Here is a 22,627-nt window from a genome sequence, read left to right on the forward strand (position 1 = left end):
GCTTGCCTCTTGTGAACTATGGGCCCTCTCTTTGCTACGTGGCTGCGGACTCTGTGGTATTGTCTTGGGGGTTTGAAGTGCCCCCTCAGGCAGGTTTGGCAGAAGAAAGGTGAATCTATCTCTGCACTGGGACCTGTTACCCGTGCGGGCCTGGTACCTCCCTGGCAGTCCCCTTACTTTGCCACCCCATTGCTCTCTCTAGCCATAGGTGGATTTAGGGCGGCACTACCAGGTGACCGATCTCCCCCGTCAGTAGTCACTGCGCGTACGCTGTTAGATTGCAGCAGCTCCAGGGCACTCCGTCTGCTCTCCCTGAGGTCCACACTAAACTGACTCACTGCTCCTCCTCTCCTGTTCTTGCCTACGCAACCTAGCAACCAGGCTCTCCACCACACCCCTTGAGTGGACATGGAGGCCACACCCCCTCCTGGAAGCTCTCAGGAGTCCTCCCAAAGGTACATGTATGAGACCTGATTACTATGCGCCTGTGTAGTGACACCTCAGTTAGGCTTCTGGATTACCTGTGTTGCACTGTCCCCAGCATGGGAGCAGTACTCAGTGGTGCCTGACCAGGTCAGGGGCGCCACACTTGCCCCTCAGACTGGAGCTACTTGCCAAGTTTGGTGATGATACATGTCATTGGGTCAAAGATGGTACTACAATGCCCTATAATTTGTAGAGGCTAGTGCAATGTTTTCCCACGCAATGCGTTTAGTGGGCAAAGTCACCGTTTAAATTCAGGCTCAAGTGTAAGGCCATGTGCCCACGGGAGCTTTTTGCTGCGGAGTTTGCCGCGGAAAACCTGCGGATTTATCTGGATTTTCCAGATAAATCCGCAGGTTCTAGCATGTACAGGCACTCCCCATGTTACCCTATGGGACATTGGGGAGTGTCTGTGTCCACGCTGCGGAAAGTGCGGCTGCGGAATCTCCTGCGGAGATCCCTCAGTCGCACCTAACTGCATGTCAATTATTCATGCGGATTTACTTGCGGAGATCCCGGCCCTCCGCTATGGAGATAGAGGCCAGGACGTCCGCAGGTAAATCGCGTGAATCTCCGCATGTTTTCCGCAGCTATTCCGCTGGAAACTCGCAGCTAAAAATAGCTGCGGCTGCCAGCGGGCAGCTGCGGGAAACATGCGGCCGTACCTGCGAATATATCCGCAGGTACGAGCGTCCCGTGGGCACATGGCCTAAGAACCACACTAATGTTGGGTGATGTTTTACTCTAATTAGTGAAGAGCGAGCACTACCATGCTCAAATGCTCCGTACTCGGAACCAGTAATGAACAAGCACTACCATGCTCGGGTGCTCGGTACTCTTAACCAGTGATTAGCGGGCACTACCATGCTCAGGTGCTCTGTACTCGTAAGCAGTGATATGCGAGCACTACCATGCATACTATCATATAACTAGTGATGACGAGTGAGCATTACCATGCTCGGGTGCTTGGTACTCGTAACTAGTAATAAGCGAGCACTACCATGCTCAGGTGCTCTGTACTTGTAATAAGTAGTCTGATGCTCGGATGAGCTCAACTCATGTACAGAGTATAATGGAAGTCAATGGGAAACTTGAGCATTTTTCTGGAAGATCTTCAGAGAAAGTGTGAAAGTTCCCAATTCACTTCCATTATACTCAGATACTGGAGCCAAGTCCATCCGAGCGTCCGACTGCTCATGACAAGTACCGCGCACCCAAGCATGGTAGTGCTAGCACATCACTAACTTTAAAACCTTTGCACACCTTTCATAGAGCCAAACAAAAACTCGGGCCAGTAACATTCGCAATGTGACTGGCTCCGTGTGCAGCTAAGGCCGGTGTCACATATCTGGCTTTTCGCCAGATATGGCGCACTCCAGTACACTGTTAACAGTACAATGTCAGCGCCGCAACTTCCGTGTTACATGCTCTGGTCACATGACAGCATGTTACCGGCACTTGTCGCGCTGCCATTGCACTGTATACAGTGTACTGACGTGCGCATTATCCGGCAAAACGGCGAAAAGCCGGATGTGTGAAACCGGCCTAAATGTGCTCATCCACATATCAGATAAGTGCAGATGCTGCCTGCCATTTACATGCACTGGTCTGGTCAAAAAAATCAGACCAAAGTGGTATAGGCTGGGATTTTTTTCTACAAGCAGACCATTGTTTCATGTGAAAAATTGACTATGTGCACATTGGCTGTCATAAGTCCATTTACTCACTGTGGCGCATATGGACAGCACACATCAGTATAATATGCTTTTTTGAACAACCCTTCAGGGTCTATGGAGAGGCCTGGCAGGCATGGCTGAGTTATACAGCAAGCATCTGCATGTAACAGCAGTGACTGGCGCTACCTCCAATCTCTGCAGTTAAAGGGAATCTGTCACCAGGTTTTTGTCACCTAATCTGAGACCAGCATAATATAGGGACAGAGATCCTGATTCCAGTGGGGTTTAACTTACAGAATTCACTGTAGTTTTGATAAACTCACTGATTATCATTAGAGGACTACTTGACGTGCTGCAGGTAGTCCAGCATATCCATGAGCTCTGTATAACTGCTAGATTTACAGCAGAGAATGCATTGATTTTATCACAACGATAGCAAACAGCTCAGTAAGTGACATCACTGGAATCAGGGTCTCTGTCTCTACAATATGCTGCTTGCAGGTAGCAAAAACCTGGTGACAGATTCCCTTTAAACAGTTTAGTAGCTACTGTAAAACCTTGCCAGTGGCATTTAAAATGCTCTAGTTGCTGAACGCAATTGTGGGGTGCCAGTGAGCTGCCATGGGAGTGAAGAGGTGGGGGGGGGATTGTGAAGACGTTGCCATCTTGGTCCTTTAAATTTCAGCATTGCAGCATATAGTGCAAGTGATCAAACAATGGCAGGTTTGAAAGGGGACTAAAAAAATAAAAAAAAGGTTTCACCAGATTTTTTTCATGGTAAGATGAATGGCTTCATTCAAAATTTCAACTTGTCCTGCAAAAAGGCGAGCCTGTTGGTTGATGGAAAAAAATAAAAAAAAAAGTTCTGAATCTTGGAAGAAGAGGGACAGAGAACGAAAAATAACTGGCGAGAAGGGGAGATAAATATAGATCAAAAAGCAGTATCGGGCTGGACTGATTAGACTATGTGTTATTTTTGGTCTGAGACGAGTGTTGATGTGACTACTTTCTTCCACCATGTCACAGGCAGTGTAAGGACGACTACATCAGTCCTACGGTGTCAGGACCCCTCCAAACAACTCCTCATATCTCAGCTTCCTGGAGCCCTGCGAGTGTAAGGATCAGGGGATGCGGGATGGAAGAGTTACCTGCTGTCATGTGCGGAGCGTCAGACTGTGAGTGGAGTGCCACTTTAAGCCAATGTGCAGACTATGAATGTTACATAGTGTTGAGCGAGTAGTTGACTATTCGCATTCACTATGCTGTTAGTGAGTACTGTCCGCTACTCACATATTCGTTACGATTAACAGGCGCAATGTACGTCAATGGGACATACATGCCAAGTAGTGAGTAACCTGAAAGCCATACTTTTCGTGCGAGTAGCAAATAGTATAGCTTTCGGGTTACTCGCTACTTGGCGTGTATGTCCCATTGACGTACATTGCGCCCGCTACTCGTAACGAATATGCGAGTAGCGGACAGTACTCACTAACAGTATAGCAAGTATGAATAGTCAACTACTCGCTCAACACTAGTGTTACATTAAGGGTTCTCTGATTTACACTTGTTCATCATTAATAACTTATGGTGTAAACTAATGGGGATATTATTCTGCTATATATTTAACGCTAACACAATAGAACAGAAACGAAGGAGAAGAGTTCCGACTAACGACAAAAACTGTGACCTCTCCGTAAGAAATATTCCATGACCGAGCATATGCCACATTACAAAAAAAAGTGAAATTGCAAACGTGACCTATAAACTGTGAACCCATCCCTCGCACCGCGATACAGAGCATAAAAACCGCTGCCGTTACCTGAAGCGACGCCTTCGTCCCATTCCGATTCCGATCTTTTTAAGCGATTTGCCGTAAATCCAAAACAAACTTGCACTCCAAAGATAAACGTGACGAAGGATACGACCTGCGGACACAAAGAGTGACAAGGTAAATGTCACACGGGTCGGCTCGTGAAATCAAGCACAGCTGCGGCAACGCAAGAGTTAAATCCCAAATTCAGCTCTGGAAGGTCGAGGGATGCGCCAAAGTCTCCCCTACCTGGTAGAAGCGTAAAACATCGCTTGGAGGCATAGTGCAGGAATCCCTGGGAGCCACTAGGTAATGCTTCCCTTTAGGTTCAGTGTGTGTCTGCAGGGATTGCTGTGTGACTTGAGTCTATTAGTTACAACTGATCCCACCTGGTTGAGTGGACGGGCTCATTTCATTTGCCCAGGGTCTGGTTTCATCATGTTTCGCTCACAAATCACAGGACTGGATGTAGGAGGCTGCCTGCAGCACCACATCCCCCCCTCTTCTCTCCAAACACACACTTCTCTCACACTTAGTCAATAGCAGTTTACTTTTAACGCGCTCCAGCACAGACTGTCAATGTACTTTATAACGACGGCGAGAAGAAAAAAAAAAAAAAGCAACTGACAAATATCTGCTCAATGTAAAATGGATCTAAAAATATATCCGTAAGAAAGCAAAGTCTATGTGGATATCTGCTGCAAAAAAATAAATGCCACCGTATGGCCCGACTGTGCCGGAGGATTTTATCGGTTGGGTTAGGCTGCGAACACATGTCCTGTAATCATCCTGCAAAAATCAGTTGGCAAAAAAAGTTGTTCGGACAAAAAAAAAGTTTTGTTTTGATGTTAAATAATTGATTTCTGCTGGATCCGTTTTTAAACATTGGAGTCTATGGAGAACGGATCCATTTTTCTTGCATCTGTAACAAATCCGTTTTTTTCTTACTGGATCCGTTTCAAATTGAAAATTAATAGTAATCCATTACCGAATCCATTCTCCATAGGCTACAAAATTTAAAAAAAATGGATCTTGCAGAAATCAGTTACCAATGGACAAAAAAGTTGTGTTTGCACTTTTTTGCCAATGGATCTCTGCAGGATCCATTCTAACGGATAACTGCTGGAGGCATGAACTTAGCCTAAAGGCAGAGTCACACTGACATATGACTCGCACGAGTGCATTGAGAAAATCTCGCATTGTATTCGGCTCCATGTAAGACAATGCTGCAGCTCAGATCTGCGAGGTTTTCATCAGCCCTAAATGGGCTGCGATTGTCTGCGAGAGCCATGTCACTCGCAAGAGAAACATTGGACTAAAGGCCCCATCACACACAGAGATAAATCTTTGGCAGATCTGTGGTTGCAGTGAAATCATGGACATATTGTTCCATTTGTACAAAGCCACAAACCTAATGTGGCGCCCCTGACCTGGTCAGGCACCACAGAGTATTGCACCCATGCGGGAGCAATGCTTCCAGGTAATCTCCAAAGGCCAGGATGAGGTGCACACACAAACATATAGTGACCAGGCCTCCCACATTACCAGAGGGGACCCTTGGGTAGCCAGAAGGGGTTAACTTTCAATTCCCAGCTGGGGGTGTGTTCAGGGGCTGGTTGCTAGGAAGCAGGGCAGAGAGAGAGAGGAAGAGGAGAGTCTGGAGGAAGAAGTTGAAGTGTGTGGAAGGGAGCAGAGGAGCTCTCGTGTCAGACAGGTCCTGAGGAGTGCAGTAGCTGAAAGCGGGGGAGAAAGGGTACCGTGGGTCGGCCTGAAAGACATCCAGAGAGAGGGGTGGCTGAGTACGGAGATCCTGGTATCCGAGCACGCAAGGGGAAACAGATCCCCAGTACAGGCAGCAAATCATCCAGAGCTGCTTAACCTACAGGTGGGGGGGGGTACTTTATGCCCTCACCACTACTACACAGAGCTCGAGCCAAGCAGCAATCACCAGGCCCATAAGGGGACAGGGCCAGAAGCCATCCCACCAAGGCCACGCTGCCGGCAGACGGGCCAGAGAGAGGGGAGCGGGGTAGTAACAGCTTCCCTGGAGGAGTCCTACCACGCTTCAAGCAAGGGATCCTCCCAAACAAAAAGAGTGCAAGGAGGGCGAGCGGACAGCTACCCTCAGAACGGCCTCCTGGAATTCCTGGTTCCACCTGGTTATCACAGTGTCGCCCGGGCATCTCACCGTGACCTCTAAACAGTGAGTAAACACGTTAAAAGACTTCTTGGACTGTGTTTGAGTCATTCTGCGACCTGTGGTCCCACCCACATACACAGGGACCTGGGGCTTGCCTTACTCTCAGGAGGCTATTACAACCTACTGCACCCACCATCAGCCCCAGGCATCCCTTAACCTGCAGTGGCGGTCCTCACTGACCGCAATTCTGAGAGTGGCGTCACGACGAATCCCAAAACGAAGGTTCCCTACCTGTGACCAGACCGTCCCATCCCGTGGAGTCCCTAAGGGTAATACACTGCTGCACCGCACCTGTAGGGCTTCACACTGGCACTGATTGTCCACAATTTCACTGCAACCACAGATCTGCCAAAGATTTATCTCTGTGTGTGACAGGGCCTTACAGCTCCAAAGTTTTAAAAAAAATGGAACCTGCAGAAATCAGTTATTTAACAATGGACAAAAAAGTTGTATTTGCACTTTTTTGCCAATGGATCTCTCTCACTCGGGTGTCATCCAAGAGCAGTGCGATATACGCATAGGCTGATAATGGAGGAAATGGGGGAATTAATCCTTCCCCCTCCTCAGCAGCTGTGATCTGATCGCAAGATTGGATCACAGTAACATGACACTCGGCTTACATTCGCAGCAGAGCTGGAGATGAGGGTCATTAGCATATCGCATCTGATGCTCTCGCATCGCATGCTATATGCTAATGTGACTCCAGTCTTAAGGCCCCGTCACACTAAGCAACATCGCTAGCAACATCGCTGTTAACGAACAACTTTTGTGACGTTGCTAGCGATGTTGCTGTGTGTGACATCCAGCAACAACCCGGCCCCTGCTGTGAGGTCGTTGGTTGTTGCTGAATGTCCTGGGCCATTTTTTAGTTGTTGCTGTCCTGCTGTGAAGCACAGATCGCTGTGTGTGACAGCGAGACAGCAACAACTAAATGTGCAGGCAGCAGGAGCTGGCTTCTGCGGAGGCTGGTAACCACAGTAAACATCGGGTAACCAAGAAGCCCTGTCCTTGGTTACCCGATATTTACCTTCGTTACCAGCGTCCGCCGCTCTCAGCTGTCAGTGCCGGCTCCTGCTCTGTGCACATGTAGCTGCAGGACACATCGGGTTAATTAACCCAATGTGTGCTGTAACTAGGAGAGCAGGGAGCCAGCGCTAAGCATTGTGCGCTGCTCCCTGCTCTGTGCACATTTAGCTGCAGCACACATCGGGTAATTAACCCGATTTGTGCTGTAACTAGGAGAGCAGGGAGCCAGCGCTCAGTGTGCGCTGCTCCCTGTTCTCTGCACATGTAGCTCCGTGTGCTGGTAACCAAGGTAAATATCGGGTTGGTTACCCGATATTTACCTTAGTTACCAAGCGCAGCATCTTCCACGCGGCGCTGAGGTCTGGGGGCTGGTCACTGGTTGCTGGTGAGCTCACCAGCAACTCGTGTAGCGACGCTCCAGCGATCCCTGCCAGGTCAGGTTGCTGGTGGGATCGCTGGAGCGTCGCAGTGTGACATCTCACCAGCAACCTCCTAGCAACTTACCAGCGATCCCTATCGTTGTTGGGATCGCTGGTAAGTTGCTTAGTGTGACTGGACCTTTAGGTTATATTTTCTCCTTCAGAGAAAAACAGTCTGATTATGCTAATGAAACCCTGATCTGAGCTTGATCAGAGTGGGATCCATTTTTCTCAGAGATGGAGAAGATAAAAAAAAATCTCCATTTCCTCCACTCTATCAGTCCATGAAAATTGGATATCACTCGAACATCATCCAGGTGCGATCCGATTTTTTTCACAGACCCAAAGACTTGAGTGGCCAAGTGTGATCCGATTTACAGAGGAAAATCCTCCATGCTGTGAAAAATCAGACGTGCACTGCCTCACTGAATAACATTGGTCTGAGTGCAGTCTGATGTTTTGTCGGATCGTACTCGGACCAAAAATATGTCTGTCTGCATGAGTCTTTATTGTGCAATAGACACTAACAATAAATAATTGGTCTATGCATCGGAGAGCTGGAGGGGCTTAGCAGTATCAAGGGTAGGATGGCACCAAGAGAATGCTCTGCCTTGATTGGGAAAGTTATTGTAGGTACAGCAGAAAATAGAATCTTTGCAAAGAGTGAAGGAAAGTCTAGGTGTAACTTGACCTCATGGACCCCAATGCAAAATCTCCAACATGGACCCCCAACTATCACGTGTCTTTAAAAATGTTAGTCTTCTTGGAAAGTAGTATGTCTAATCCAATATGCTAATGAAATAAGACTACCTCTCATCCTGTTAGAAAACACATTTGATAGACTGTCATTGGATTTCCAGACCCATATCTTCAAGGGAACCTACAGAGTCCCCTGTGCCCTCCAACCCAGCAGCATTGATACATGGATGCCCAAATTCCCTCCATAACCAGCCCTGTATAATGCTATTTACTAATATGAATGTTTAAAAACAGACTTTTAAACCTCACTTTCAGTATTCTAATTAGGCCTGTAAGTAGTAGTTTTTTCCATGTTATCATGCCCCAGTGGGCGTGATAACATGCTTTCCATGAGCCAGTATCACCACTAGCTCCTGGAAATTTCACGCATGCGAGCGACTCATTTCGGCTTCGTCAATGTGCCTTTGAAGCCGGGTGTACGTTTCCCGCCTTCATTAGACGCACTGTGCATGACCGGAAGTTCAGAAGACGTGTCCATGAGCCGTCTTCTGAACTTCCGGTAATGCACAGTACTCCTAATGAAGCCAGGAAACGTACACCTTGCTTCTGAGGAACACTGAAACAGCCGAAATGAGCCGTGCGCATGCACAACATTTCCTGCAGCTGGAAATTGTCACCTCTTATCTCAGTATTGGGAAAATTTGTCTTCACTGAATACAGATTTTATACAATTTGAAAAATATCTTATAAAAATAAGCACATTTGTCTTAGATATCTCACACACTTGCTTATATTTAGGTGAACTATTGATTTGTGAAATAAAAGTTGAAATCACAGTTACTCTTTAACTTATTTGCAGATGATCTCTTATTAATACTAAAGAAAACACTATTTTCTTTACTATAATTAATCTCAACAGTCACTCTCTATACTGCAGTTTCGAGTCTTATGATTAATTATCAGAAATCTGAAATACTTTATTGTATTACCCAATGAAGTACCTGTAAGCTAATAGATCTGAATTTCTAATTCCAACCTCTTTCTCATTACTGACTGTATTTAGGCAAAAAATCTCACCACATCCTTTATCTCATTATACACAGTCATGGCTGAAAATGTTGGCACCCTTGAAATTATTCCAGAAAATCAAGTATTTCTCCCTGTAAATTATTACAATACACATGTTGTGTTATTCACATATTTAATATCTTTCTGTGTATTGGAATAACACAAAAAAAAGAGAAAAAAAGGCAATATGGACATATTATGGAAAACCCCCAAAATGGGCAGGACAAAATTGTTGGCACCCTCAACTTAATATTTGGTTGCACACCCTTTACCCTTTGGAATAAATAACTGCTATCAATCGTCTCCTATACCTGTCCACAAGCTTCTTACTCCTCTTACCTTGAATCTTGAACTCTTCTTTATAAGCTGCTCCAGGTCTCTCATATTTGCAAGTTCCTTCACCCAACAGCAATTTTCAATTCTCTCCACTGGTGTCAATAGGATTTAGATTCAGATTCATTACTGACCACTTCAGAACTCTCCAGCGCTTTGTTTCCATCCATTTATGGCGGCTTGTATGTTTGGGGTCATTGTCCTGCTGGAAGACTCATGACCTAGGATGCAAACCCAGCTTTCTGACACTGGGCACTACATTGCCACCCAAAATCCTTTGGCAATCTTCAGATTTCATAATGCCTTGTACACAGTGAAGGACTCCAGTGACAAAGGTAGCAAAACAACCCCAAGACATCTCTGAATCTCCACCATATTTCACTGTAGGTACTGTGTTCTTTTCTTTGTAGACCTCATTCAGTTTTCGGTAAACAGTAGAATGATGTGCTTTACCAAAAAGCTCTATCTTAGTCTAATCTGTTCACAAGATGCTTTCCAAGAACCATTTTGGCTTACATACATTTTGGCAAACTACAGTTTAGCTTTTTGCATTCTCTGTGTCAGCAGGGAGGTCCTCTTGGGTCTCCTCCCATAGCGTTTCATTTCATTCAGATGTGGAAAGATAGTTTGCGCTGACACAGATGCATCCTGAGCCTGAATTTCTTAAATTTTTTTGGAACTTGATTGGGGCTGCTTATCTACCATCCAGACTATCTTGCATTGCAACCTTTCATCAATTTTTCTCTGCTGTCCACATCCAGGGAGATTAGTTACACTGGCATGGGTTGTAAATTTCTTGATTATATTGCAGACAAAGGAACATTAAGACCTCGAGAGTAGGACTTCTAACCTTGAGATTGTTGATATATTACAACAATTTTGATTCTCATGTCTTCAGACAGTTCTCTTCTTTTTTTTTTTTTTCTGTTCCCCACGATTAGTGAGGCACTCACAGACCCAATGCGAAGATTGAGTCAACTTCTCCCCTTTTTATCTGGTTTCAGGTGTGATTTTCGTATTACCCACACATGTCACTTGCGACAGGTGAGTTTGTATGAGCATCACATGCTTGAAACAAAGTTGTTTACTCACAAATTTGGAAAGGAGCCAACATTTTTGTCCAGAGCAATTTGTTTTTTTTGTGTGAAATTATGTCCAATTTGCCTATTTTTTGGTGTTGTTCCAATGTGCACAAAGGAAATACACATGTGTATGACAATACATGTGTAATTGCAATAATTTTCTGGGAGAAATACTTAATTTTCTGGAACAACAGAGAACAGTAGAGAGGGGTGGTAATGCTGCGCCAAAAATCACTAATGAACTTCAGATTAACGTGTCTTTATTATTGGCATAGGTCTACGCGTTTCAGGAGCTCTGCTCCCTTCCTCAGGACCGACAAGCATAAAAGAAACATCAAATCTACAATTGTGATAACAGACATACATTAAATAGCTGCATTGACGTCACAAGGACCATCCCACTTGGAAAAAAACGGGCGGGGAAACAACGAAGCACGGCAGTACAATCATGACATCATGGATACATTCATAAAACTAGAAATAAAAATACATATACACAAAATCTCCTGAAATAAATGAAATTTATACAAAAAAGTGTATTTATTGTGATGCGTGTGAAAAAATATTTCAAAGAATGTACAGGAATCTGTAGCGGGTTCATATAATTTTTTCCATTATTCTCTTTCCTGTTCCTTTTTAGTGAGTTAAGATCCGTATCTTCCCTGGCTTCATATTCTATTGTAGGTCGCTTCACCCTCTGCTTCATAGTTTTCTGTTTTTTTATTATATTAAGATTATGTGATCTTATGAGTATATATATATAATAAAAAAGATTTTATATTTAAATGGATAATATATTTATATATTTCTTATGTATTTTTAGTGTCATAATATTTTATTTATGCCTCCTTTAGGAGCACCAATTTTGTTCATACTTATTTATATTTTTTTGGGTTCACCTTCCTTTGGGGTTTTTTCTTCCCATATGATGTATCCTAATCGTGTTCTTGTCTAGACTGCCCCTGGTTTGGGGTGGTGTGTCTTATCAGCGGTATTGATACACATATTTGTCCGGGTTCCGGCTACCTGTGAGGACGGTGATTCCTCTGTAGGTTCATATGCATGATAGGGTTGTCATTTTTATCGGAAGATAGTATTCTCCTCCACCATCTTTTTTATGTTTCACATTTCTCTAGGTGTCTATAGTTATTGACATACACCACATCTCTATTGCCGGGCTACATACTTGTGCCTGGTTATCTTTTTTTTCCACGCTTATGAACTCCTTTAGCCTGTTTGCCCATGATACATATCCTTGGCGCAGGCGCAGGGCTTTTTTTCCCAGGCTTTGAACTTTGGTGAACCGCTGTCAGTGATGAGGATCTGTAGCGGTTTCACAGTCTGTCCTCACTTTCCCCATTCTTGGTCTTTTCTACTCACAGATATATGCTTTATCATTTTGCATTAAATATAGGTCGCTCCACCTTCTGATCAATAGCTTTTTCTCGGTTGTGTTTCTTCCGTATGGAAAAAGATCACATGCCTTGGTGGCTATACTGGATCCTCTCTATCCTTTATATCTTTAACGTACCACATGAATCACAAACACATGTGGGTTCTGGTCCCCACACACACTGTTTTATATATATTTCACATTCTTTGAAATATTTTTTCACACGCATCACAATAAATACACTTTTTTGTATAAATTTCATTTATTTCAGGAGATTTTGTGTATATGTATTTTTATTTCTAGTTTTATGAATGTATCCATGATGTCATGATTGTACTGCCGTGCTTCGTTGTTTTCCCGCCCGTTTTTTTCCAAGTGGGATGGTCCTTGTGACGTCAATGCAGCTATTTAATGTATGTCTGTTATCACAATTGTAGATTTGATGTTTCTTTTATGCTTGTCGGTCCTGAGGAAGGGAGCAGAGCTCCTGAAACGCGTAGACCTATGCCAATAATAAAGACACGTTAATCTGAAGTTCATTAGTGATTTTTGGCGCAGCATTACCACCCCTCTCTAGTGTTCTCTGTTGTCTGCCTTCGGGGAGCTGCAGCCTTGGTCACATTTTATATGCGAGTAATGGAATTGTGACTTGCACAACTTCATCTGGTGAGTAGTACTCCCCCCCCCTCACTCCACATTATTGGGGTAATACCCTATCTGCGCTTCTTTTTCCACAGCTTTACACTATTAATTTTCTGGAACAATTTCAAGGGTTCCAACACTTTCGCTCATAACTGTAAGTGGAACAATTCTCTCCTTCTCAATAAATTGCACAAAAGATTTTGAAATATAAAATACTAATGCTCTCTATTTAGAATTGGGTGGATCACCTCATGGGACTCCGTTCCATCAGCCAGGTCATTAGTCTCTGGCCATTGGATAGGAGGTTTGTGAATCTCTTACCTTCCAGGACCCACTACACGCACAGATGACTTTGTGCCAGGCCAGCTAATCAAAAGTCGGATCGAAGTTTCAGAAAGGTAAGGAACGCGCGAAATCTGCCATTCAGCGGTCATAGACCACTGACCTGGACGATAGACCAGAGTCCGGCGGATTGATCTGCACAATATATATTGATTATATACAGGGTGGGCCATGGTCATTGTGGGCCAGTTGAATGGCCACCAAGGTCTCCTGATCTGACCTACTTAGACTTTTATCTTTGGGGGTCATCTGAAGGCACTTGTCTATGCTGTAAAGATATAAGATTTGCAGCATCTGAAACAACGGATACTAGAAGCCTGTGCTAGCATTTTTTCGACGGTCTTGCTATCAGTGTGTCAGGAGTGGGAGAAGAATGTTGCATTGACAATTCAACACAATGGGCAGCACTTTGAACAAATTTTACTAGTGGTCATAGAACTGTAAATCACTAATGAACGAATAAAGTTATTTTAAAATCAAGCACACCATTGTTTTTCTTGTGAAATTCTCAATAGGTTTGATGTGATACATGACTCTCTTCCCATTGGAAAAAATAAAGTTGGATCCAAAATGGCCGACTTCAAAATGGCCACCATGGTCACCACCCATCTTGAAAAGATTCTCCCGTCCCGTACTAATGAGCCACAAACAGGAAGTTGATATCACCAACCATTCCCATTTTATTTAGGTGTATCCATATAAATGGCCCATCCTGTAGAATGAATTCCATGGTATAAGGATATCACCTTCCATCAAAAACAGATTTCGATCTTTATTTTGATACAAAAAGACCACAATATCAAGCTAAAATTATTTCACAAAGGGTGCAATCTCTTTCTGTTACACACCTGTCCTAGATACGGGCATTGCTTCCCTTGTCCACTGAACTCTTTTGTGCTTCATGTCGGGCTTTGCAGGTGGCCCGGCATGCTTCCATGTGATCGTCTGCCTGGACCTATATAACGCTCAGCAAGACACACAAATGTGTCTTGGTATTAAGAATTTTAGTTGTTCCTGTTTGCCTGTGGCCTCTAGACCTTCTACTACCTACTTCCCAGTTTCCTGTCTTACTATAGCCTCCATTGCTTCTACTAGCTGCTTCCCGATCTCCTGTCTTCCTGCAGCCTCTAGGGCTTCTGCTTCTGGTACCTGTTTCCCGGTCATATGTTGTCACGTTGGTATGGTGGAATACCAGGCAAAAGGGGTGGGGGTAAGGGGGAAATCTTCTCTCTAGGGAAGGGGAAAGATGGTGGCCCCTGGTAAAACCCACCACAAGCCACTGGCTCCCTTGATGTCTCTAAACTTCTCCTGCACCTATACGCCGATAAGAATACCTAGGCTCTGCTGGACCCTAAAATAGGTCCTAGGTAGTGACCAGATAGTAGGGTTGACTAGGGCTCATCCTAAGACCTAAAGAACACACAGGGAAAACAAAAAGGGGAAAGCAAATGGACAATTTATATGCAAGATTACTTTGGGAGAATAACAGCAACATACAACAACGTCAACAGGTGTTCTCAAGCCAATTGCTTGCAATCTGGACAGCATAGGAGTAAACGCTATCACCGGCAACAACCCAAGGGGAAATGCAGGTATTTATAGACACAGGGACTGGGGATAAGGATTTGCAGCTGAATTGCCACGAAATCTGCAGGGTCCAAAAGGGAAAGAGTTAACCGAGCTAACAGAGAATATACACAGAATTCCATTCGCACCAAAGAAGAAAGAATGGAAAATCAAGGAGCAGTTTGTGCAGCCAAATGCAGTGAACTTCTGCAGCCAGACACCACGGGGTTGTCTATCAACCATGACATACCTATGACACTTGCCTGTGGCCTCAAATTCTTCTACTATCTATTTCCCACGTGCCTCACCTGCCTGCTGAACCAATGCCCATGACCCGTTTGCCTATCCAGAGCTTGGGCTTAGAGAATACACTTCACCGGATGAATCAAAACAGTTCCTAAACTACATTACTACAAATAGAGCTGCTCAAGTCGCCCACATAATGGCAAAAGCTCCCGAGAGGTCACCATTATGGGTAGGCCTCACTAATCAACTATGTCCCTAGTGCCAGTTAACTTCTCTTATGTGGCTCTACACACGCCCTTCTAATACTATTTGGTTCAAGGATCCAATTTCTTATCAATCTCTTATTCTCTAACAGAGTTGTCAATTAAAATATGATCTTATCTTGTCTCTCTCCTCACTTCCTTCGATATTGTCTGTTCTGTATTTCATTCCCAGACAAGTTGAGTTAGCGATTCACTGGTGGTTTTAAAAAAAAAAGTCTACACGTTAAAAACATTTTGCCATCTTTGTCAACTCATGACTATTCCACAATTGGAAGAAAAATTTGCCAATCCCCACCCACCACTAGTTCCTAGGTTTACCATATTCAGCTTTTTTTTTTTTAAGTGATTCAGTAATAGTTATGAGTGTGCTGTTTCTATTTGTCTTAGTTAAAACTGTTATTTGATGTTTTTCATGCTTGTCTCTGCTGCCATCTACTGGTCAGACCTTTCGGCTCCTCTGTTTCTTTTGCCCAGCCCATGGGAGTGTCTGATGACCCTCTTGCATCACATCCTGGGATATTCTTTTCCAAAGCAGAGTCTGTGAGAACAACATCCCTTATTGGAGCTACTAGGAGCAAAGTCTTCTGACCACGTAGTAGCTTCAGAGGCAAGCATCACTGGAAGATTTCAATGCCTGGTACTTGGATTACTGCACTCTGCATGTCCTAACCTTTGGAGAAAATAAACCACCATTGTTTCATCTCAGCTTGTGCATGTTTTCACTCTGAAGTGCTCTGGTCCTGTCTGCCTCACCTATAGGAAAAACGAAGGTAAGACTCTCACAACCTCTCACAACTACGCACCTTCCATCGCCTTTAAGTGGGGACAGAACAGTCAGAAGACTGCTTAAGAGCCCAAAGCAAAAACTTCCTTGAGAGTCCAAATCAGTCAGAAGACTGCTTAAGAGCTCAATACCCCGGCTACAGATCCCTAAGAACCCTGTAACTTCCCATGTAATCTGCCTAGCAACAAGCCTTGTGCACTAGTCTGCCTGCACAGTGCATGCCTGGACAAGCCTAAGGGGAAGCTCTCCCATCTGCCACGTCCTGTGTCACCTCTGCTTGCATTGTAAAAGGACAGTTTATGCACCTGCTGTTTCTCTCCTGCTATACGCCTTCTATAGACTTGTAGTACATTATACCTCATTACTGCACATCGCTGCACTGCGAACCCCAAGTTTTACTAAAGACACCTTGGGAATCTCATCAGGGAGTCCTTACAGAGCTGCACAACGATTTTTGGACCCCTATTCAAAAGTCAAGTTTCTTAAAGAGACAGTACACCTTATATAAAAATGGCCGAAAAAGACCTCGGACAGTTCCCCACTGCTGAAACAGAGCAAATACAACCTGATACTGTCCATTATGAAGCCCAGGAGGCAGAGCCCACGCTTTCAGCAGACCAAGTTGTCCGACCGAAGCGCTCTTCCAAACCCACGATAAAGGCCACTGAAAACTATCACACTATGAAAGATGAGCTATGTGAACACCTGGAAGAACAGTGGGAACGAGTCACCTATTACATGTCAAGACTTGAATCCTCATCAGGTGATGCCACATGCTTACTAGCCGCTCTGGAACGGCTGAACACAGCTCATGAAAGATACAACAGACTGTCAACAAGGTACATTACCTTTCTAAAAGACTCTAAAATTGATGAAGCTCTTTCAGACCTGAGCAAGGCAGAAGAGGTGGACAAGGAAAGAGATGCCAAGGTGCAAAATGCCATAGACAAGGCAGAACACCGTATCTCTCACCAGCAAGAAACCAGATCACACCGATCAACCTCATCTAGACGTTCCTCTCGGTTATCCGGGTCATCATCCTCAAGAAGCTCAGCCCTGAGCGACAGGATACTAGAGGCCCGCATAAGAGCGGAAGAATCCAAGGTGAGACGTTCCTTCACAGAAAGAGAAGTAGAGGAAGAAGCCAAAAGTGCAGAAGCGGAGGCTCGGATAAAGATTCTTCAGTCACAGATGGAAGAGGAAGTTGCGCTAGCTAAAGTGAGACTACTTGAGCAAGCATTGATCCAAGGTCCTGATCCAGCTGACTCGCCACCACTGGAAGCAGACAATCCAGTTGATCGCACAAGAGACTATGTACTGAATCAGTTACCTGTAGCAACCCCGGTTTGCAGTACCGTCCAAGCCGACAACACCGAAACCTCCAACTTACCTCTACCAGTGCCAGTGCCACCTAAAGCACCCAAGCAAATTAATAACAGTCACCAAGAAGTGCCCTCTCAAACACAGCCACCACAGCAAGATGGCAACCAAGTGTTTCCTGACCCACTTCCACAGCTCAAGCAGCGGTCATCAGAATCTACAGAGGCTAAACCACAGCTCAACCCTGCAACAACGTCATTTTACCCGGGAACATCTCATCCATTCATGCCAGGCAGTCCATACGCCCCAGGGGCATCACGAGTCGTCGTGGCAACAAGTGGTGAGAAACCAGATATGTCTGAGTTTGCCAGGTTCATGGTGAGCAGAGAGCTAATCAACACTAGTCTCACGAAGTTCGATGATCGTGCAGAGAGCTACAGGGCCTGGAAAGCAACTTTCAAGGCAGCCATCGCCAATCTCAACTTCACTGCGGAACAGGAGCTCGACCTCCTGATCAAGTGGTTGGGCCCAGGCTCTACAAACCGTATCAAGAGCCTCAGAACCGTCTATGTGGGACAAGCAGAAGCAGGTCTCGCTGCTGCATGGCAGAGACTGGAACGCACCTTTGGCAGCGCAGAAGCAATAGAGAAAGCCCTATTCAAGAGACTGCAGGACATCCCAAAGATCAACCTTAAAGAAGTCCACAAGCTTCAAGACCTAAGTGATCTGCTCATGGAGCTGGAGCTCGCCAAAAGAGACCCTCGTCTGTCTGGGCTGTGCTACCTGGATACAGCCCATGGAGTGAACCCAATCGTGGTGAAGCTGCCATACAGTCTGCAGGAGAAATGGGCAACGTCAGTCTCAAGGTACAAAAGAATGAATGACGTCACCTTTCCCCCATTTATTCAGTTCTGCAAGTTCATTGACGAGCAGGCCCAGATGAGGAACGACCCCAGCCTCGACTTCCTAGAGTTCAACACTTCGGCAGCTGCAACATCATCATCATCAAGGTATGAAGGTGCCATACACAAACGCAGAGACATTAAGAACACTGTGAGTGTCAGGAAGACTGAGCTACCATCACCTGCAGCACGCACAGATAAACAGAACACCATCTCATCACGAGATAAGTCTTTCAATCAAGAATGTCCCATCCATAAAAAACCGCATTCACTGAACAAGTGCAGAGGGTTTAGATCTAAAACCCTACAGGAGCACAAGAAAGTCCTCACAGAGCTTGGGATCTGTTTCAAAATGCTGCGCATCACTTGAGCACATGGCCAAGGACTGTAAATCCATTGTCAAGTGTGAGGAGTGTCATAGTGAAAAACACGTTTCAGCCATGCACCCAACCCAGCTAGCTAGAGACACACCGGCTGCAGTCACCACCACTCCCACTCCAAGTCATGGCGGGGAGCCCAAGAATCAGACTGACACCACCACAGCCGTCTCCTGCTCATGCTCAGAGGTATGTGGAGAGGGCCAAACACAGAAATGTTGTGCCCGAATATGCCTCATCAAGGTTTATCCTGAGGGACATCCAGAAAAGGCAATGAAGGTGTATGCCATCATAGACGACCAAAGCAACCGGTCCCTAGCAGGAACCAAATTCTTTGAAGCCTTCGGAATTAATGGACCATCAGAACCCTACACCTTGAACACCTGCTCAGGTCGCATTGAGACTAGCGGCAGAAGAGCCCAGGGATTCATTGCTTCTCCTATCAATGGGAAGACTGAAATACCTCTACCAACGCTCGTTGAATGTGACCAAATACCCAGTCACAGGAATGAAATTCCTACCCCAGAAGCTGCATTTCATCAACCACACCTAAGACACCTCGCTAGTGTTATTCCACCTCTGGACAATAACGCAGAGATTCTACTCCTGCTCGGCAGAGACAATCTAAGGGTACACAAGGTGCGACAGCAGTGTAATGGGCCTGACTATGCACCATACGCCCAGAGACTGGACTTGGGATGGGTAGTCATAGGAAATGTGTGCGTTGATCGATCAGAAATTGATTCCTTCAAGACTTATGTGCATGGAGATGGGCGCACAACCTGCTTAAAGCCATGTCCTCATCACTATGAAGTGAAAGAGAAGTCTCCAGACACAATACAGCTACCTGACATCGCTTCTTCTCTGCATATCGACAACTTGGGAAGATCAGTCTTTCTCACAACCAAGGACGACGATAAAGTAGCCTTGTCAGTAGAGGACAGAGAATTCATCGGAATAATGGACTGTGAGTTTTCTAAAGACAAAACCAACCATTGGGTCTCTCCATTACCCTTCCGATCTACCAGGGTAAGACTCCCAAACAACCGAGCTCAAGCTCAGACCAGATTTAACTCTCTTCAGCGTTCTATGAGCAGCAAACCTGAAATGAGAGAACATATTGTTGCCTTTATGGACAAAATATTCCGCAACAACCACGCAGAACCTGCTCCATTCTTGAAGAAGAACGAAGAGTGTTGGTATCTGCCTTCATTCGGTGTATACCACCCACGAAAACCGAATCAAATCAGGGTCGTCTTCGACTCCAGCGCCAAACATGAAGGCGTATCCCTTAACGATGTTCTCCTCACAGGTCCTAACCTTACAAACAACTTGGTAGGAGTATTGCTGAGGTTCAGAAAAGAGCTTGTCGCCATCACTGCCGATATTGAACAGATGTTCCACTGTTTCCTAGCCAGAGAGGACCACCGGAACTTCCTCAGATTTCTGTGGTACAAGGATAATGACACCAATAAAGAGATGGTGGAATATCGTATGAGGGTCCACGTGTTTGGAAACAGCCCTTCACCCGCAGTTGCAACCTATGGTCTCCGGAGAACCGCATTAGAGGGAGAGTCCGAGTATGGAACAGATGCCAGAGGCTTTGTTGAGAAAGACTTTTATGTAGACGATGGGCTCAAATCACTACCCACCGAGGAAGAAGCCATTGATTTGCTCAAAAGGACTCAAGGCATGCTGTCCCAGGCAAAACTCAGGTTACACAAAATTGCTTCCAATAGCCTGACCGTAATGAGAGCCTTTGAGTCGGGTGATCACGCCCCTGGATTCAAGGACATTGACTTGGGGCTAGACAGTCCACCCGTGCAGAGGAGCCTGGGCATCAGATGGGATCTTGCAGCCGACTCCTTCGGATTTCAAGTAAGTTGCTCAGACAAGCCATTCACAAAACGTGGTTTCCTCTCTATAGTGAACAGCTTGTTCGACCCACTGGGATTTGTGGCGCCTATCACTATACAAGGCAAATCCTTGCTGAGACAATTCTCTGAAACCGTCAAGGACTGGGATACCCCACTCCCTTCTGACAAACAGCAAAAATGGGAAGCTTGGAAACAGTCGTTGTGTGGGTTGAACAACATCCACATCCCAAGATGTTATCTCAAAATCTCCCTCACCTCTAGCATAAAGAAGGAACTGCACATCTTCTCAGACGCCTCTACAGAAGCTATAGCAGCAGTTGCATACCTGAAAGTGACAGACCCCAACGGACAAAACTACGTTGGATTTGTATTTGGCAAGGCGAAGCTGGCCCCGAAGCCCGACCATACCATTCCCAGACTGGAACTCTGTGGCACCGTTTTGGCAGTGGAAATTGCCGACTTCATACGACAAGAACTGTGTGTCGAAATAGATGAGGTCCAATACTACACTGACAGTAAGGTCGTTTTAGGTTACATCTACAATCAATCAAGACGATTTTATGTGTACGTCAGTAACCGCATTGAAAGGATCAGGAGATCCTCCAAACCAGAACAATGGCGTTATGTACTATCTGAACTGAATCCAGCAGATCACGCAACTAGACCTATGTCTATAAGTTCTTTTGCTAACTCTTCTTGGCTTACGGGTCCAGAGTTCCTGCTGAGACAGTCAGAAGAAGGTGTCCAGGAAGCCTTCAGCATCCTAGATCCAGACAACGATCCAGATGTCCGAGCTGAAGTCAATACCCTGGCCACCAGTGCAGAAAAAACTTCCAACTTCGGTTGCCAACGTTTTGAACGTTTCTCCAGCTGGATGAGGCTCGTCAGGACTGTCACTAGGTTAGTGCATATCGCCAGATGCTGTCGTACTGACCTTAAAACCAAAGACTGTCATCGCTGGCATGTCTGCCAGAAACCCCTTTCTGCTGAGGACATCTCCCATAGCGAGTCCCTCATAATACGCCACCTCCAACAGAGTGAATTCGCCATAGAATGGAAGTGTTTATACAACAAACAGCAGATTCCATTAAGAAGTCCTCTCGCCAATTTAAACCCAGTCATCGACAGTTTCGGCTTACTGAGAGTTGGTGGTCGTTTAAATCAGGCTCATCTTGGAGTTGCAGAACAAAATCCTCTCATCATTCCCAACAAACACCATGTTACAGTCTTGCTGATCCGACACCACCATGAAAAGACTGAACACCAAGGCAGGCAAATTACAGAAGGTGCTTTACGGTCTGCAGGCCTCTGGATTATTGGAATGAAGAGACGTGTAGCACAAATACTACACGATTGTGTGCACTGTCGTAAAGCGAGAGGAAAACAACTGTACCAGCAAATGGCTGACTTGCCTACAGACAGACTTTCCACAGAGCCACCTTTCACCTACGTGGGCCTAGACGTTTTCGGACCATGGATGGTGTCCACACGCAGAACTCGCGGAGGCCAAGCAAACAGCAAGCGGTGGGCTGTGTTATTCACCTGCATGAGTGTTCGAGCCGTTCACATTGAGGTGTTAGAGTCCATGGATACCTCCAGCCTAATCAACGCCTTGAGAAGGTTCCTTGCCATCAGAGAACCAGTGAAACAGCTGAGGTCTGACCGTGGAAGCAACTTCGTCGGTGCATGTAGAGAACTGAACATCAACACCAAACCTATCCAAGATCAGCTGGCAGAGAAAGGTTGCACCTGGATCATCAATCCCCCTCACAGTTCTCACATGGGAGGCTCCTGGGAGAGGATGATTGGGATTTCACGCATCATCTTGAACTCCATGCTAATGGACGTCAATTCCTCAAGACTCACACATGAGACTCTAGTCACTCTTTTAGCTGAAGTCTCAGCCATTATCAATTCAAGACCCCTTGTGCCGGTGACCATGGATCCAGAAACACCAACCATATTAACTCCTACTATTCTCATTACCCAAAAAACTGACAACGTGGTAATGCCCAGCGGAGAGTTCACCCACGCGAACACTTATCAAAAACACTGGAAACGGGTTCAATACTTGGCTGACTACTTCTGGAACCGATGGAGGAAGGAATACCTCACCATT

The 22,627-nt window shown here is 45.4% G+C and overlaps 1 protein-coding gene across 7 annotated transcripts in view; it reads right to left on the reverse strand.

The window, feature by feature from the left end:
- Positions 1 to 22,627, reverse strand: part of ENPP2 (ectonucleotide pyrophosphatase/phosphodiesterase 2) — a 264,936-nt gene that overhangs the window by 176,122 nt on the left and 66,187 nt on the right. For 3 of the 7 annotated variants that reach the window (XM_075352920.1, XM_075352919.1, XM_075352918.1), the window contains exons 1-2: positions 4,219 to 4,351; positions 3,979 to 4,084 (exon numbers count right to left, since the gene is read on the reverse strand). In XM_075352920.1, the coding sequence (XP_075209035.1) occupies positions 3,979 to 4,084; positions 4,219 to 4,251 (139 nt within the window). In that variant the 5' untranslated portion in view covers positions 4,252 to 4,351. Of the gene's footprint in view, positions 1 to 3,978; positions 4,085 to 4,218; positions 4,353 to 22,627 lie in introns of those variants that run through there. The other 4 variants (XM_075352917.1, XM_075352915.1, XM_075352921.1 and 1 more) reach the window with 3 other exon arrangements.

The sequence above is a fragment of the Anomaloglossus baeobatrachus genome, chromosome 6 (genome assembly GCF_048569485.1).
Source record: "Anomaloglossus baeobatrachus isolate aAnoBae1 chromosome 6, aAnoBae1.hap1, whole genome shotgun sequence".
In the NCBI taxonomy this organism is placed as follows: domain Eukaryota; kingdom Metazoa; phylum Chordata; class Amphibia; order Anura; family Aromobatidae; genus Anomaloglossus; species Anomaloglossus baeobatrachus.